General features: G+C 39.1%; 1 protein-coding gene across 1 annotated transcript in view; it reads left to right on the top strand.

Annotated features, from left to right (window-relative positions):
• Nucleotides 1–16,612, top strand: part of LOC109399283 (axotactin) — a 214,532-nt gene that overhangs the window by 132,476 nt on the left and 65,444 nt on the right. Inside the window, exon 7 of the mRNA XM_062854139.1 lies at nucleotides 2,193–2,328. Within this exon, the coding sequence (XP_062710123.1) occupies nucleotides 2,193–2,328 (136 nt within the window). The remainder of the gene's footprint in view (nucleotides 1–2,192; nucleotides 2,329–16,612) is intronic.

Genomic DNA, 16,612 nt, shown 5'->3' with positions numbered 1-16,612 from the left:
AATGCTTACAAAATTGGACCAGAAAATAAAAAAAAAATATGAATACAAATAATAGGATGGATTTCCGATTGAAAATTCCTGGAGCGTACCAATGAACTTTTGTAAGGACTTTCTAAAAAAAAATTAACAAACAAAAGTACATTTTTCGAGTTTTGAACTGCATAAATAGTTAAAAATTTAAAAAATACCATCACCTTCCTTCACTGTAAGGACGACTACATTCTTTTTATAGCCGCTACTTGTGCTAAGCTTCAAACGGGTAGGCCTATTTTATCTGCGACTTTCAAACTTCATTATTTTTTTTTTTTTTTGTTTGTCAAGATATGAGTTTTAGTGAAGTGTTTTGAAAATGTTTCAATTCTAGAAATTGATGATGCTCGTTTTGGTTTGCATCAATAACACTAAAATTATGAAATATTACTTACATTTTTTTTTCGAATTCCTTAGTACTTCAGCGTGACAAACCACTGTTGTATCGTTGCATTGATCCAGGCAATTGAGAACATGAAGCTAGCTGATGCTGGAATCGTGATTCATTTTTATAAGTTGAACAGTTTTAAAGTTATTGCTGAAGATAAAGATTTACATTCTTCAAAGGTTTTGAATTTTCTTTAATTCAAATAGTTTGTGCTGCAGTGAACCAACCTTTTGGCATGAATTGAAAGCTGAATAGAAAACCTTTCGATGAAATGAATTTTTGTGTTAGATTGATGTCTTATTAGCGAGCACAAGGGACTTGCTTTTTACTAAATTGCAAAAAAATAATAAATTATGTATATTTAATGTGGAAAATTCAATTAAAAAACTATTTCCCAACGAATGTTTGAAACATAAGATAGTAGTGAGTTGCAATAATAATTTCAACTTTATCGGAGCGTAGATTAAATTTGAAATAAAAATCGATTGTATGAAAAATGAAAAAAATACGCACTGCAGTATATTTACCCTTCGCGTTTTCTTACGCATCGAATGCCCTACTCTGAAAATAATGATGAATTTTGCCAAATTTTTACCAAATATTGCTTCATAGGATTTGAAAACATGGGCCTTGGCAATCCTACAAAAAATTTCAACATTTTTGTTATAAGAAGTCCGATTGGGATTTTTTTTTAATTCGTATACTTTCTTCATTATCAACTGATTATAAAACTGCTTAAGAAAGCATGTAAGAGAACCCAGAGAAGCCGCCACAATGGCTGCCTTGCAGATCCAACCTACACCACTACAATACCAATCTACAATAAAAATTTGAAATGCTACTCATTGTTAGTTCAGTTAAATCTTTAAAAAATCTTGTATAAATTTTTCCTGTTTTTTTTTTCATAAATTCTGTCAGAATGTGTAATTTTAAAATTATTATTGAAGTTCAGACATTTTTACTAAGAATCTCCGTAAAGAATTCTTCCAGCAGTATATAAATGATGCTTCCAAAAACTTTTCGATAAATTACTTTACAGCTTCTAATTAACGAGAATCGTTTAATGTGATGAGATTCCTCTGCCGTAGGAAACATTTGCAGTAGTGTAATAATTTATCGAAGTTTGAACAACTCAGTTTCAATCTAACCTAATCCATCATTTTTTTTTTTTCAATAAGCAAAGAACTTTCTGGAAAGCTGTTCGAACCTTGAAGCATGTCTGATGAAAAACTTAATGCCTTACATAGGTGCTGATCAATTTGGTTGAGATGCCCTGCTTTAAAGAGAACCAAAGTCACGTCTCACACGTGGTTCAGTGCTGAAAACTTTACAGAAGTGGCACATCTAATTGTTTATGCGCCCCCATGTATGTGTAACGACGAGCAACTTTTACTACCGAATAATCCTCCAGGAGGGATGTCCTTCTACGTGGGAACAGCAAACACCCATCCCAGTGGGATTTCATTGTCTGTCAAAATGAATTCAGTTATAATGCTAATCAAATTCAAAACATTTCAAAACCTTGACTAATTCTGTCTGGGGGCGTTGCGTGTCCTGCGAGTTCACAATGTTCCACTGGGTGACCCCTGAGCTGAGTCCACACTCCATCGAAAACGAAAAAGCCACTCGCTTTAATCTTCGCAAAACCATCCTTGCTGCTAATCGGAGCAATTTTACATCCACACCCTCATAAAATTCCTGCGGCCCCGAGCCGAGACCGATGCGATGATAATCTCTCACCCACCCATACCTTCTTGTCCCCCTTCCCTTCCAGGTCCGGATAGACGTGCACGGAGCCCGGCTGATAGCCCGTGTTGATGACCACAAGGAGGAAGTCTACCTGAAAGGGCTGAATCACGAAACCAACTACGGCGTCTCGATCAACCTGATGTCGGTGGTGCTGGTCGGAGGTAAGTGGAACTTGCCGGGTTCGGGAAGGCCTGTGGTTTACCTTGGCATGTTTACAATTTATTACTATCATCAACAACTTCGTCGTTGGCGTCGACGTCGTCGTCGGTGTCTCGCTCTGTGTGTGTCAGACCTCCTGAACAGGCGAAAGAGGAAGCCAAGTCAAACCATCGATTGACTTCTTCGTTCGATCGGGGGACGTCAGCTATTGACGACGACGACGACGACTACGCTACAGTTGGCAAGAGATTGATAATGAAGCTTGACATGCTGCCTTCTTCTAACCGGTGGCTAAGGGCACACTTATCACTATGATGGGAGCGGCACTTACGTTTTCATGGATTTTTTCCCACTAGGGATGTCACAAAAGAATGGGAAAATATATCATTCATGTTAACTCACAAGTTGAACCAGTTTTTTTTCTGTTTTCCATTGCATTTTTTATTTTTCAAATAAAAACTGAAAAAGCTTCCGCTGAAGCTTGGAACAGCTTTCTCATGAAACTTAAAGCAGCTCTCTCAGCTAGGGAAGCTTCTCCAGAAGCATGAGAAAGCTTCTGCAGAAGCTTGAGAAAGCTTCTCCGGAAGCTTGAGAAAGCTTCTCCAGAAGCTCGAGAAAGCTTCTCCAGAAGCTTGAGAAAGCTCCAGAAGCTTGGAAAAGCTTCTCCAGAAGCTTGGAAAAGCTTCTCCAGAAGCTTGGAAAAGCTTCTCCAGAAGCTTGGAAAAGCTTCTCCAGAAGCTTGGAAAAGCTTCTCCAGAAGCTTGGAAAAGCTTCTCCAGAAGCTTGGAAAAGCTTCTCCAGAAGCTTGGAAAAGCTTCTCCAGAATCTTGGAAAAGGTTCTGCAGAAGTTTGGAAAAGCTTCTCCAAAAGCTTGGGAAAGCTTCCCCAGAAGCTTGGAAAAGCTTCTCCAGTTGCTTGGAAATGCTTCTTTAGCTTGGAAAAGCTTCCCATGAAGCTTGGAAAAGCTTCCCTTGCAGCTGGGACAAGCTTCCCCAGAAGCTTGGAATTGCTTCTTCAGAAGCTTGAAAAAGCTTCTACTGAAGCTTGAAAAAGATTCTCCAGAAACTTGGAAAAGCTTGCCCAGAAGATTAGAAAAGCTCCTCCAGAAGCTTGGAAAAGCTTCTTTAGCTTGGAAAAGCTTCCCATGGAGCTTGGAAAAGCTTCCCTTGCAGCTGGGACAAGTTTCCCCAGAAGCTTGGAAAAGCTTCTCCAGAAGATTGGAAAAGCTTCTCCAGAAGCTTGGAAAATCTTCTTAAGACGCTTGGATAAGCTCCTCCAGAAACTTGGAAAAGCTTCTCCTGAAGCTTGGAAAAGTTTTTCCAGAAGCTTGGAAAAGTTTTTCCAGAAGCTTGGAAAAGTTTTTCCAGAAGCTTGGAAAAGCTTCCCCAGATGCTTGGAAAAATTTATGAAAAGCTTGCGTAATGAACGAATTAAAGCATTCAATAAAAATAGCCATCCCCAGAACATTTTTTTTTTCTTAGGATCCACTTCAAAAGCCTATAAAGCCAGCCAAAGTCACTGACTTTACCAACCTCACTGGATAGACCAAATTCCCTTCAAACTGCAACCATCATCTGTCTCAGGCTGCAGTAGGTACTGCACTAGCACGAGCTTACAATTTGATACTTCTGCTACTGCTGGCTGGCTGCAACCACACTATGGGCCTTCGGGGGATACTTTGTCATCGCTTCTTGCCTTCGAAAATTGACTCAATCCACGTGCTTTATTCACCACACCACCACCGCCGCCACTGACCCCTTCGATAGGGCGCCGGATGGTTGGAAGTCAGTTTCATAAACCGCACCTATCTGACATAAACACTCACTTCCTCTTCTTCGGTCAGTCTCAGTCGGTCGGTCGGACGGACGGACGGACGGACGGATGCCGATCCGGATGTGATGGACGAGGACCATCCGAGTTGTAAAGTTGACTCCCATCGGACAGAGACGACGACTACGACGACGATGAAGATGCACACAAATTGGGTCAGAGGCACACCGGAAGATTTACGGCTATTGATTGGAGCGATTTCATAAAGCCATCCTCATCTGCTGTGGCATCCTTGCTTGGGCCTTGGCTTGACTTTCGCTTTATGGCACTTGGGTAATATCCGCCGGAGCTCTGGTGACGTCTCATAAGCCGGAAAAGTCACCAGACCACATACTGACTACACTGAACTAGGCTGACTGGATGAATGGAGATTCATTCCGTCCGGAATGCTGTTCTTCGATGCGACAGCATCTGTGTCTGTCAGAGGCGACGGAGAAGCGGAATTAAATTCGATGCCTCTCCCGATTAATTTCAAATCCCCCCGGTGGGAGGGATCGTTATAAAAATTGCATTTCGACACCGGGAAATTTGATTTGGGAATTCATTGCATCAAATCGAATAAGTTTCAAGCTTCCTGAAGGGGGACTAATTTTGCACGAACGGTTTCTTAGGCAGGAACTGCTTTCCTCAATAATAGAGGCACTTGCATTCTTGGTATACCCTTTTTTGTATGCATTTCCATCCTATGGTATAAAATCATTTTTTTCGCATCTTCAAAACTAATTTACAATCTTTTTCTGAATAAAATTTGCAACAAAAAGATTTTCATATCCACTGCATTTACCCATATCGGCCCAGCGTCCTATTTATGGGACAGCCCTTGAGACGTGAATATCTCTAGAATTAAGCAAAATTTTAGAATACTTTCTTCAGAGAAGATGCTGTTCATTGCATTGTATGTATTGCCAGGTACACGGTTTATATGGGAAAATTTTAAAAAAATGGAAAAACTCCAACTCCTGTATGCTTTTTGAATTCCATTTTGGTCCCATATCAACTTAGCATTAGCATTAGCATTAAGCAAGTCGCACAAATTCGTAGGTGGTACAGTCCTGGATCGCTGTTATGAGGGTTGCATCCTTCCTGTCCGTTACCAATGCACAAAGATTTGGGACTAATCTCTGACTCTTAGACAAGACTGACGCAATCCTCCAACGGTCGAGTGCTGTCCTGGCCACGTCCTTGCGACAGCTGAGGGATGGTAAAGGAAGATTAGTTGGACACCTATGAAAGTACATAGAGACCTCTACATTCTTTCAGGCCTAGGCGTCACGGGAATTTGGGTGTTAGTGGAAGGGTAAAGTTCAAAGGAAACGTTTGGTCAACGTTCAGGTGCACAATTTTTTTTTGTTTGATGCCTGGTTCCTTTCCCAACTTGATCCTTGTTGGGTGTTCGATTTCAAAACTGAAATAGAAAAGGAATATTATAAATTTACCGAAATCCTCCTATACGAATAGTAGATTTACCTGAATCCTCCTGAAATAAAACGTTTATAAGTAGTAAACTATGTAGTAAACAATAAAATAGAACGCGAAAATAGAACAAATTATATGAAATATTGATCAAATATATCCTTCTGGAAACAGCCAGATCGAAATTTAAGTTTGAATTCTATGATTTCCATAAATTACATAAAACATTCTGAAGGTTATCTATGATACTCAACTGGTATGTCACTAAAAAGCTGCCCACGCCAGCGATAACAATGTACTACTGAGTCAAACGCATGCCTGTGAGATTTTGACTTTTACCTCGAGTACTGTATTCAAAATCCCTGTGAGAATGAGCAGAACAGCACCAAAACAAAACTCGCAGTAAAAGTAAAGAAACGAAAGAATGTTGCCAACATACACTGGCTAATCACCACCTTAGAATTATTGCTGTAATTCACCTAGTTGCATGCAACAATGCCACTCTGATCTGCCGCCATCTGCAACAGATGCCGGAGACAAGTTGCTGATGACCGAATTATCCCTTCCCCCATCATACGCATCGAACAGACTTCAGAAGCGCCGTCGTCGAGCTCCGAGAGATGAAGAGATACTCTCCCCTCAACTAATTCTTCATTATAACAAAGATTGGAAATTTCTCACCCGGATAGCGTTTCCTTGTCGATGATCCACCAGCTGTCGATGATCCACCCAGTGTTGCGAAACTCATGCTCACGAGTAAAAAATACTCACTCACCTTACTCATTTGCGAGTAGCGAGTAATGCTCGCGCTGTGAGTTACTCGCGTATGAGTATACTCACGCGTGAGTAATGACGTCATTACTCACGCGTGAGTTACTCATTTTACTCACAGTGAGTTTTGTGAGTAAGTTATTTTTGTTGGTTTGAAATGATGTTTTCGTTTGTTCTGTACTGCAATGGTGATTATTTATATACTAGGCACAGTTTTCGAGGAAAGGTGGGCCTGCTCGAGAGCTTTGGCACCATAGGCTAAAAACTCTTATTGTTTACCTACGCATGCAAAGTAATATCATCAAATAGGAAATCTCTATATTTCGCCACACTTTGTTAATGGTATAACTTTTTTCGCATACGTCGGGTCACTTTACCGTATTCAATAAAGATGTTTGGCATATTTACCTAGCTTCAAATAAAAATTGGTAGGGTCAATAGCAGCATTTCCTAGGTCCAAACATTTATTTTTTTTCTTTTTCGCATACATTTGATCGTTTTTTCCCATATGGCTAGTTTCTATTACTGTGCAAAAAGATAGGGCATGTAATGGCCAAATAGTGGTTTCGCTTCAAAATTACTTGAGTAGGCAAGTAAGGAAAAAGTTTTACATTGGTAACGCCTCCCTTGTAAATCTAAAAGTGCTGTAGTTTTTTTTCTGCGCGGAAAAATAGTCCATTTTATTATTCCGTAAGGAAAAGTAACGTTTTTCCTCATACTAAATACTTGATCAGTTTGTAATTTAAAATTTACAAAAAATAGTAAATTTACTTGAGTACTCAACTTTCGAACATGAAACTTAGAGTAAAGTGGGGCAAAAGTTCGAGTGGGGTAAGAGTTTCTTTTGAAGTTTTTGAGCTCAATTCAAATTATTTCTTTCGGGTGTCAAGGTTGTTCGAACCCTTTTTGAAAAAGAGTCTTTCACTCCAAAAATTATGAAAATTGATCTATATTTCGAGAAGTTATGACAAAATGTAGGTTTTTGATCAAAAAATTGTAACATGCGATGGCCCTTCCAATGCTTGGAATGAAATTTTAATGAAATCGAATTCGATATTTTATTTAAGGGCGTAACTAGGTATATTTTGAAGATGCTTTAGCATGTATAACTTTTTGCAAAAAAGGTTTGGAAATCATATGGGTGGGCAAAAGTTCACTATGTGGGGCAAAAGTTCGAATTGTGGGGCAAAAGTTCGAGTCATGTGGCAACTTTAGGTATAAACCTAAAATTCTGCAAAATGTACATATTATCTCTAAGAATGATGAAATTAGTGAGAAAATTCGATTAAAGCTGAAAAAAAATGTTGTTTTATCTGAATTTGGCGGAAAACTACTAATTTTTGGTGTATTAAATTTAACCCAGATTTGGGTAAAATCCAAATCGGATTTTAAAGTGTATTCCAGTTCTAACATCAAATATTAAGTGGTTTCAGGTATTCCTATTACCAAAGTGTAAAAATAGTGTGCTACGGTTAGCGAAATTCCACAAACACTAGATTCGAACTTTTGCCCCAGTGGTGGGGCAAGAGTTCGAATAAAACACACACATACAAAAAGTGTTGCAGCTCAAAATTGAAAAGACATTTGGCGTAACTTTGTTCAGCAAAATTTTAGCTCATGGATGGTAGAATCACCACACGGTATTTATTTATTTTTATCTGCTTCGATTTTCTGAAATAGGTTGAATTTTCAACTAAGGTCGAACTTTTGCCCCACCTTACTCTACACACTTAACGCATCCAGCAAAGCAAAAACCAGCAAAACGAATAGTTGATTTTTAAGCAATGTTTTGCTAGAATCCGGTACAACTTTGTGCCCTATCAGCACAAATTGCTGGATGTTTCATAAAAAAGTGCTTAGACTTGATAGAATTGAAACAAAACTTTATTGGAACTTATGGGTGACAAAAGGAACAAATTGCCAGGGCCCGTAGCGTAGTGGCTACACGTTAACTTCATAAGTGGATGGTCATGGGTTCGATCCCAGCCCCGGCACTTGCAATTTTTCGTCAGTTGCTCTTCCCCCCGAGAGCAGCTGGCACCTGACCCTCTTCAGAGCATATGCTCCAACGGACCCGGAAACCTGGATATCGGCTAACGGCAACTCATAATGGACCCCTAATTGGACTGGGAAAGGAACAAGAGCCATACATCAACATCCCCGTGCTCATCATTCTACCATGATAGGGTAGAAAGTGAAAACAGCGCAACGGAATTCAATTCGATCTAATAGAATTATAATAGAATACATTTAGGAGCTGTACAAAGTGTAAGTACAGCTTCCAATTGGAATCGCTAACGCAGTGTCCTAGTGGACAAAAGAGCTGTAAATTAGGTCAAGTGATTGAAGAATGAAAAAAAGGAACAAATTCTGAAGGAATCCCATGAGCTTTTTCAAGTCTTAGTTTTTTTTTCATATAAAGTTGGACCACTCATAGTTGAACCATATGAGCCTCGGACCTAAAAAGAAAAAAAAAACTGCCGAGCAAATTACTACCAGTAACATGGCCAGTAATCACACCCAGGAAACCAATAAGCAGCTAAAATGGCATTAATTCAGCACTATATGCGCCTTTCCAGCAGGTCTGCTGCTATCGAACTGTCAAATCCAAGGTGAAATCGGCTACCAATCGAGCACACCACACGATTCCGTAAAATTACTTTTTCTTAATTGCTATCTCTGCCAACCCCCTGAAGAAAGCGTTAGTTCTTGAAGCCGGCTCGAATGGGCTCGTTTACGAAATTTCAGCCTGCCTTCTGCTACGTGCGGAAGCGAACTTTGTCGTACGAATTATCGTACATTCGAAAAACGATCGTTTACACATTTGTTCAATGCGTTTAGTGTTCTTTATTAAATTTACAAGACGCACAAGCATGCAAATACATTTCGTCCATTTAAAACAACGCTGAACTCAATTATATGTGAATGTCACGCCTGCACTAACAGAAAAAAATCACTGTTTTCAGTTTAATGCAACCGCCCATTCAATTCAGCACCACGTTCTGCACCAAATTTTTGGCTTCACGCCAGTTATATGTGGATGACAGCCATTTCAAGGGATTGATCTCTGTCTACAAGAGGTTTGAGTTCAAACAAAAGCCCTCACGTTGAGCTGTTGGGCTCAAAGGGGACCTCTTCAGGACCGCTTAACGGAGCGCTTAGAACTAGCAGTAAGATACAATTCACTAGAATAAAAAAAAAAACAATAGAATTATTGACAAGCAACCTTGTCTACTGACTCAATACATTCGCCCCAATAAAACATACCATTTTAATGTTTGCTAGGATTCCAAGCCTTTAGATAAATTTTAGATTACCGTATAAATATGAGTAAAGCATACTTGTGAGTGAGTATCTGCACGTCAATACTCATGAGTGAGTGTGAGTTGTACAGCGCTTACTCAAATGTGAGTAATACTCACAGTGAGTTTAAGGTGTACTGCTCATACTCATGAGTGAGTTTGACTAGATGTGTGAGTACTCGCTCATTTCGCAACACTGGATCCACCAACCACACCGGTGCCGTATGCCGATGTTTCCCCGGTACACCAGACACAGACAATGCACCCACAATTCATAGCACACAATTCATAGTAGCAAACACCAACCTATCAAACTGATGTCTGAACAATCAACTTTATGAAAACGGAGGTATTGAACCGCATAACCATTAAAATCACTTTACTAGGCGTTTTCCAAAAAAAAAACGGATGCCGTAAGCCATTCCACTTTTTTCATCGGCCGAATTGAATTATGAATTTCAAATAACTCAACGTACATATGTACAGATGGGTAAATTATTGGTTAAATTGGGAAAAAATCCACAGCTCAGGTGAGATTTGAACTCACGACCCTTATTCGCTAGACAAGTGCTTTACCAACTAAGCTACCGAGCCAATTAATGACCCGGCAACTTAGTTGTCATAAGGTTCAATTCTTATCTCATCGATCTATATCATCTTCCCCTAAACCGCAAATATAACCATCTCTGTTGTACATATGTACGAAGAGCGAAAGCGATTTGTTTATTGTTTGAAACTGTTTGCCTATCGTACAGGCAACGCTTCCTCAACCACTTGTAGAGGAAGAACAATGCTACCTGGAAGGCGATCAAACGCGTCGTTCGCATTCTATATGATACGACAGATAACTACGTATAGGTAGATGCTCGAAAACGACTCACTTGAAGTGCAAATTTTCGGTAATACCAATCCGTGTGGTCAAATTATGAATTTCAAATAACACAACGTACATATGAGATGGTTATATTTGCGGTTTAGGGGAAGATGATATAGATCGATGAGATTAGAATTGAACCTTATGACAACTAAGTTACCGGGTCATTAATTGGCTCTGTAGCTTAGTTGGTAAAGCACTTGTCTAGCGAATAAGGGTCGTGAGTTCAAATCTCACCTGAGCTGTGGATTTTTTCCCAATTTAACCAATAATTTACCCATCTTTACATATGTACGTTGAGTTATTTGAAATTCATAATTTGACCACGCGGATTGGTATTACCGAAAATTTACACTTCAAGTGAGTCGAATTGAATTGTTCTAAGAAAACCTCACTAGCAAAACGTGTCACCTTGGAAAACACTACCGCCAGTCCCCGTTGAGCCGCAACTATGCTAACGCAAATTCTCCTCAGTAAAATCTTCTTAGGGACGCAATTTGAACTCGCATCACCCGAAATTCTTAAAAACGCCGATAATTTCAGCATGGGCAAAAATACGACGCGAGAAAATTGCTGACGTCCGTATTCGCGCGCGGCACACTATGATTGTCCTTGAAAGTAGTCTTTTTGTTTACTATTTATAAGGCATTCTTTAGGGATTGAACTCATTCAAAGATTATATGCTTAGTTATTGGCTATTTTCGGTGAAATGATCAACAAACAGCATGTATGTGAAGAATGTTTGTAACAAATAAATGTTTTTAGGCGTCTGATGATGGTCGAAGAGTAGTAGACCGGAACGCGTTACGCAAATAATGCTGTTTGTTGATCATTTCACCGAAAATAGCCAATCTAACTAGGCATATAAAGTATCGCGGTGATCAAACCAAGTCAGATTCATTCAAAGATTATTTGCTCAGGGCTCCACCCTGTGCAAGTCCTAGCTTGGAACCCACAGGGGGCAGAGATGACTAGCCACGGGCAGTGGGATGTTTTAAATTTGGTCGTACAGCCCTGCGTGTTTTCGAAATAGAAGCAACGTTGTTTGCCGGACCTCATCTGGAGATAGGGCGCTTTGTATGTCCTTGATATTGTACTGAGTACGAAGATCCTCCAGGATGCAGCAGTTTGCGATAATAGGGCACTCTTTTGGAAATTGAACTTGTAATCACAAACCCCGATAACGACCAGCTCAAACAACGGACACTTCTAAGGAACCAAACATTCACTCCCTCAAGCCAATGAAAGACCCAGTCTGACACGGACAACATCGAGAACAAACCTAAGACTCACTCATCCCGGCTTCATGTGGGTTTCAAACCCGAACTTGCACGGAGTGAGATTCTGAGGCAGCACAGGAACTTTATTTGGAACATGACCGGACACGTGACCGGACTTATTGCTAATTTAGAGAAAACTTTCCGTTTTACGGTAGAACGAAAAGCTACCGCAGCTGTCAGACTACTGATTTTCACTGAGGTATCATCGATCTAACTTAGCGAGCCCTAGCGACGCCTTGGATAGCCTTGGATACGACGCCGATGATCATTGTTCGTTGTTGGTTTTCAGTTTAATTCACCTTGCAAGCATGCTTTGATTTGGCCTTCAGTTTCAATGATAGGATGATTTTCAAGCCTGCGGAAGGACTTTGACAGCTGCGGTAGAACTCGGCGGCTACCGCAGAGTGGAAATTTTTCTAAAAATCCGCAATACAAACCAAGAAGACTGACCTGCAACGAAAACGGACCCCGATGGATTATGACAAGACTTACCAAGCTTGATTTTGACAGACCCAGCCAGACCGGACCAGACAACCCCACCAATTGCCAGTTATTTTCGCGTTCATACTACGCACAAAAACTCTGTTAAAACCTTTTCCCCTCCCTGACTCTGCCAGGGTTCACCTCTTTTCCTTCTCGACCCCCGTCATATTTTTAAAGATATGAACCAGCCAAGGGCTGAAAATCTCTATAATAAAGTAATAATAATAATAATAATAATAATAATAATAATAATAATAATAATAATAATAATAATAATAATAATAATAATAATAATAATAATAATAATAATAATAATAATAATAATAATAATAATAATAATAATAATATTAATAATAATAATAATAATAATAAAGATTTATTTCCGGAATTCCTACTGTTATCCCATTAGGAATTCCTCCCGAAAAGGAGTATGAAAGAATTCATTTCTGCCGAGATTTCTTCAGGCAACTATGGATTTTTAAGATATTCGCGCCAGAATTTGTGATGGAATTCCTGTGATGATTTAGAAAATAAAAACAAAAGAAAAAATATCCCTTGAAAATTTCCTGAAACCCTATCTGGAAACTTCTGAGAAATTTCTGTAGGATTTTTTTAAAGGAATTCTTGAAGAAATTTTTATTAAATACAGGGAGGTTTTCTAATCAAAGGATTCCTGATGAATTTCTAGAGGAATTTCGGAACAAATTCATGGTGGAATTTATGAAGAATTAAATGCAATTTTTTTGAAAAGAAATGTTTTTGGAATTTCCGAAGAAATGTCTTCTTAAATTTTTGAAGGATTTAGAAAGCAATCCCTGAAAAATATTTTCAAATGAACCTTAGAAGGGGTTTTCGAGAAAGTTCGTGAAGGAACTTTTGCGGGAGTTTTTGAAAAAGTCCTTGGAGAAATTTCTAAAAGAATACAGTCCGGATTCGTAATACACGGTGGATGGTACTTATCGCCCACCGTAGTTTTTTGGCTGCATTACATCCGATTGAGCGCAGTTTTTGTGTATAGTTGCGGCATATCGTAGGCATTTTACCTTCCAAAAATGAATGGAATTATTTAAAAGACAACAGAGAAATTGCGGAGGACGTAAAGTGGGTGGCATCGTGTATAACGAATCCTGACTGTATATGGAACATATTTCTTAAGCAATATTTGGATAAGTTCCTCAAAAAAAATATATAGAAAAGACGGAAAGATTTTTATTCTTGGAGAAATCGCTAGAGAGCCTCAAAAAAAAATCCTAGAAAACAATAACTGTAGAAGTCCTTGCAGAAATTTTCAAAGGAAACTCTGAATGAACTTTGGAATTTTTTTTGAAAAACCTACACCAGGAATTCTTCCGTAGGTTTTTTTTCTAATTTTTGAATCTTTGAAGGACGTTCCAAAAAATCCGTCTTGGTGATCCACCACTATCATCCTCGAGAAGGAATATTTTCAGGATGGTGGAGGTAGATCACCACTCCCAGTAGAACTTTAAAAAGAAATCTTTTCAAAATTTCTGAAGAAATCCTTGTGGATTTCTAGAAGCAATCGTTGGAGGAATTTCTAATGCAAGTCCTGTAAAAAAGTTGAAAAAAATTTTGCTAATTCTTTTGTCATAATCCGTGAAGAAATTCCTAAAGAAAATTCTGGACGATTTTTTTAAGAATTTTCAGAAACAATTTGTAGAAAAATTTCTAAATAATTGTTAAAAACATTTTCTAGAAAAAAAAACTCATAAAAAGCACTTTTTTAAAGTAGCGTGTTCGCTTCGCATTAGAAGTTTTTTTTTCATCCGAAAAGCTGATTACACTAGTTTACAGCATTTTTGAACTCGGTAAGCTGATGATCATTTTTGGTGTAGAATCATGCCCTGAGTTCGAAAACGCGAAAGAAAAAAATTACAGTAGAGCGGAAATTTTTTCGACTTTCCATACAAGGTTGATGATTTGAAATCGATTTTTGTTCTATTTTTAAGCAAAGTCGCTCATTTCAAACATCTCATCCTCCGTAATCAATGCTCCGATTGAGCTGAAATTTTTACTGTAACTCGTCTACATATGATATGTCAACTAAACGTCGAGAAAGAATTTTTAAGTTGTTTTTCTCATATGGAAAAAAATACATTTCTTCAAAAAAATTTGGGAATTTTGCTAAAATTTAAGAAGATCGTCCCTAAAACTCGCCAATATCTTGAATTTCATCAATCTGACGCAAAACCTGTATTCAGATGATCGAATGGTATTATATTCAGCTTTCAATTTACGAAAAAAGTTTTAAAATTGGTTAAACAAAACGCAATATATTTGAATTTTAGTAAATTACATATTTTGAAAAGTTGTAAAACTCGATATTGAGCTAAAACTCAAAAACTGTTCTACTTAAAATTTTTTGAAGGTCGGTTTCGAAATCAGCACTAAATTGTGCTTCAAAAATTTTGGTCGTTGACAGAAGTTCACGACTTTCGTTTTATTTTGTAAACTTGTGTTATTCAGTGAGTAACTTGAAGTAACCTCAATGACACCACTGTCTACATATTAGTACAAAGGCATATCAAGGCTCTTAAGGGAATTTCACTAGAATGCCGAAGGGTTTTTCGTTGGATTGGATCCAAGATTGGATCCGCTCCTGAAATACTCTGGAACATCCTTATAACCCCCTGAGGCCCTTTGAACATATCCCTAGGACGCCCTTGAATCCTCTCGGAATACCCTAAAACGTCCCTGGAACTCTTCTGAAAGCATTCTGAAACTCCCTGAGTCCCCCCAACAGAACAATCCTGAAATCCCTGGAACGTTCTTGATACCCTCTGTAAACCACTGAAATGCCTTGGAACGCCCCTTAACTTTCTTAAAACACCTTGGAACGGCCCTGAAACCCTCCCGAACACATTTTAAACACGCTGGAATATCCCCGACTCCTTATAAACGCTAATGAAACCCTGAAATGTAGAGCGGACCTGGGGGGACGGTTAGAGCACATGATCATTACACCAAATACCTGGGATTGAATACCACTATCGACAAACTCACAAAATTTGAGTTCTTCCTTTGGATGAAACGTAAGGCGTGGGTCCCGATATGAAGTAGCTCCGGATAAAAAATCTTTTTTTTATCTAGTCCATTTATTTGAGGCTCAATCGTAAAAAATCTCGTTAATAAAGATAAAACAATTTCATCATGGTCTTGCTTGCACGTTTATCGCTTCGGCAACATGAGCTCTGACGACAATTAACATTTACTGTTCTAAACAGCTCAATTATGCAACGTGTTCATCATATTTCGAAAACCGGTATACAACGACGAGGAAGAAAACGTGTTAACAGCAATTCATTTCCGGTCCAAGTGTACTCAAAGAAGGCACCCAATAGTGTCGAACAACTTTTCCCATAATGCTAATTTGCTGCACACTAACTGCTGAACCATAACGGAACTGCAGTAGCAGCACCAGCACCAACAGCAGCAGCATAATGCTGCGAAACTTTCAAACTACGAAACGTGGCAATGACAGGCCCCCACAAAGGTGCAATTCCAACAAGAGCGAACGAGCTAGTAGTAGTACCTACAACTCGCCGGCGTTTCCAGATGAGCGCCAGCTGAGCTATTCCTTATTCAGTTCTTTTCTTGTGCCCACTTCATTCTCGAATCTCGAAAACACCCTCTCCGCCGCCGAGGAAGAGTCTCAAAAGAGCCGAAAGGTTCATCGCGTCGTTGTTGCCAAGAAATTAAATTTACACCCATTAGCATCTGGTGCTAAGCGAAATAAATTTGCTGCCCCCGTGCTGCTCATTGGATCGGGTCGGGTGGACCCCGCTTGGGGCTGCTGCTTGGATTCTCGGAAAATCCATCCGGCTAGCAGCCAGCAGGAAGAATAACAGCCAGATTGGTGCAGGAACAGCAGCAGACCAGGGAGCCAGCCAACAGCCAACAGATTGGATAAAGTTTAAGTTCATTAATTAAATTCCTCGGAATGAGTTCCTTGTTGGCTGCGTTCTTTCAAATGGGGAGGGGTATTTTTTCGACATTGCATTGCCTCAACGGTTACTGCTGGTGGGAAATATACAGGATCAATTAAGTTGCTGAGGTGCTCATGGGAAACTGGGTTGGGAGAAACGGGGCTTGATGGAGGGCAGCCGAGGAAATTAATCTAGTTGTTTATTAGCCTAAAGTGGGTGATAATCAATCAACGAGATAAGGGAGCGGATATATAATTGATCCTCTTCTTTTAGCACATTCTTCCAGGAATTTTAAAGTGATTATGCTAAGAATGCCTCTAGAGATTTCTATAAGGATTCCCACATTTTTTGTTCAGGCATTTCTTTTGAAAAAAAATCATAGTTTTCTT

This window comes from Aedes albopictus, chromosome 2 (genome assembly GCF_035046485.1).
Source record: "Aedes albopictus strain Foshan chromosome 2, AalbF5, whole genome shotgun sequence".
In the NCBI taxonomy this organism is placed as follows: Eukaryota; Metazoa; Arthropoda; class Insecta; order Diptera; family Culicidae; genus Aedes; species Aedes albopictus.
Note: the sequence above shows the minus strand (reverse complement) of the source record. Positions and strands in the feature narration are given on the sequence as shown.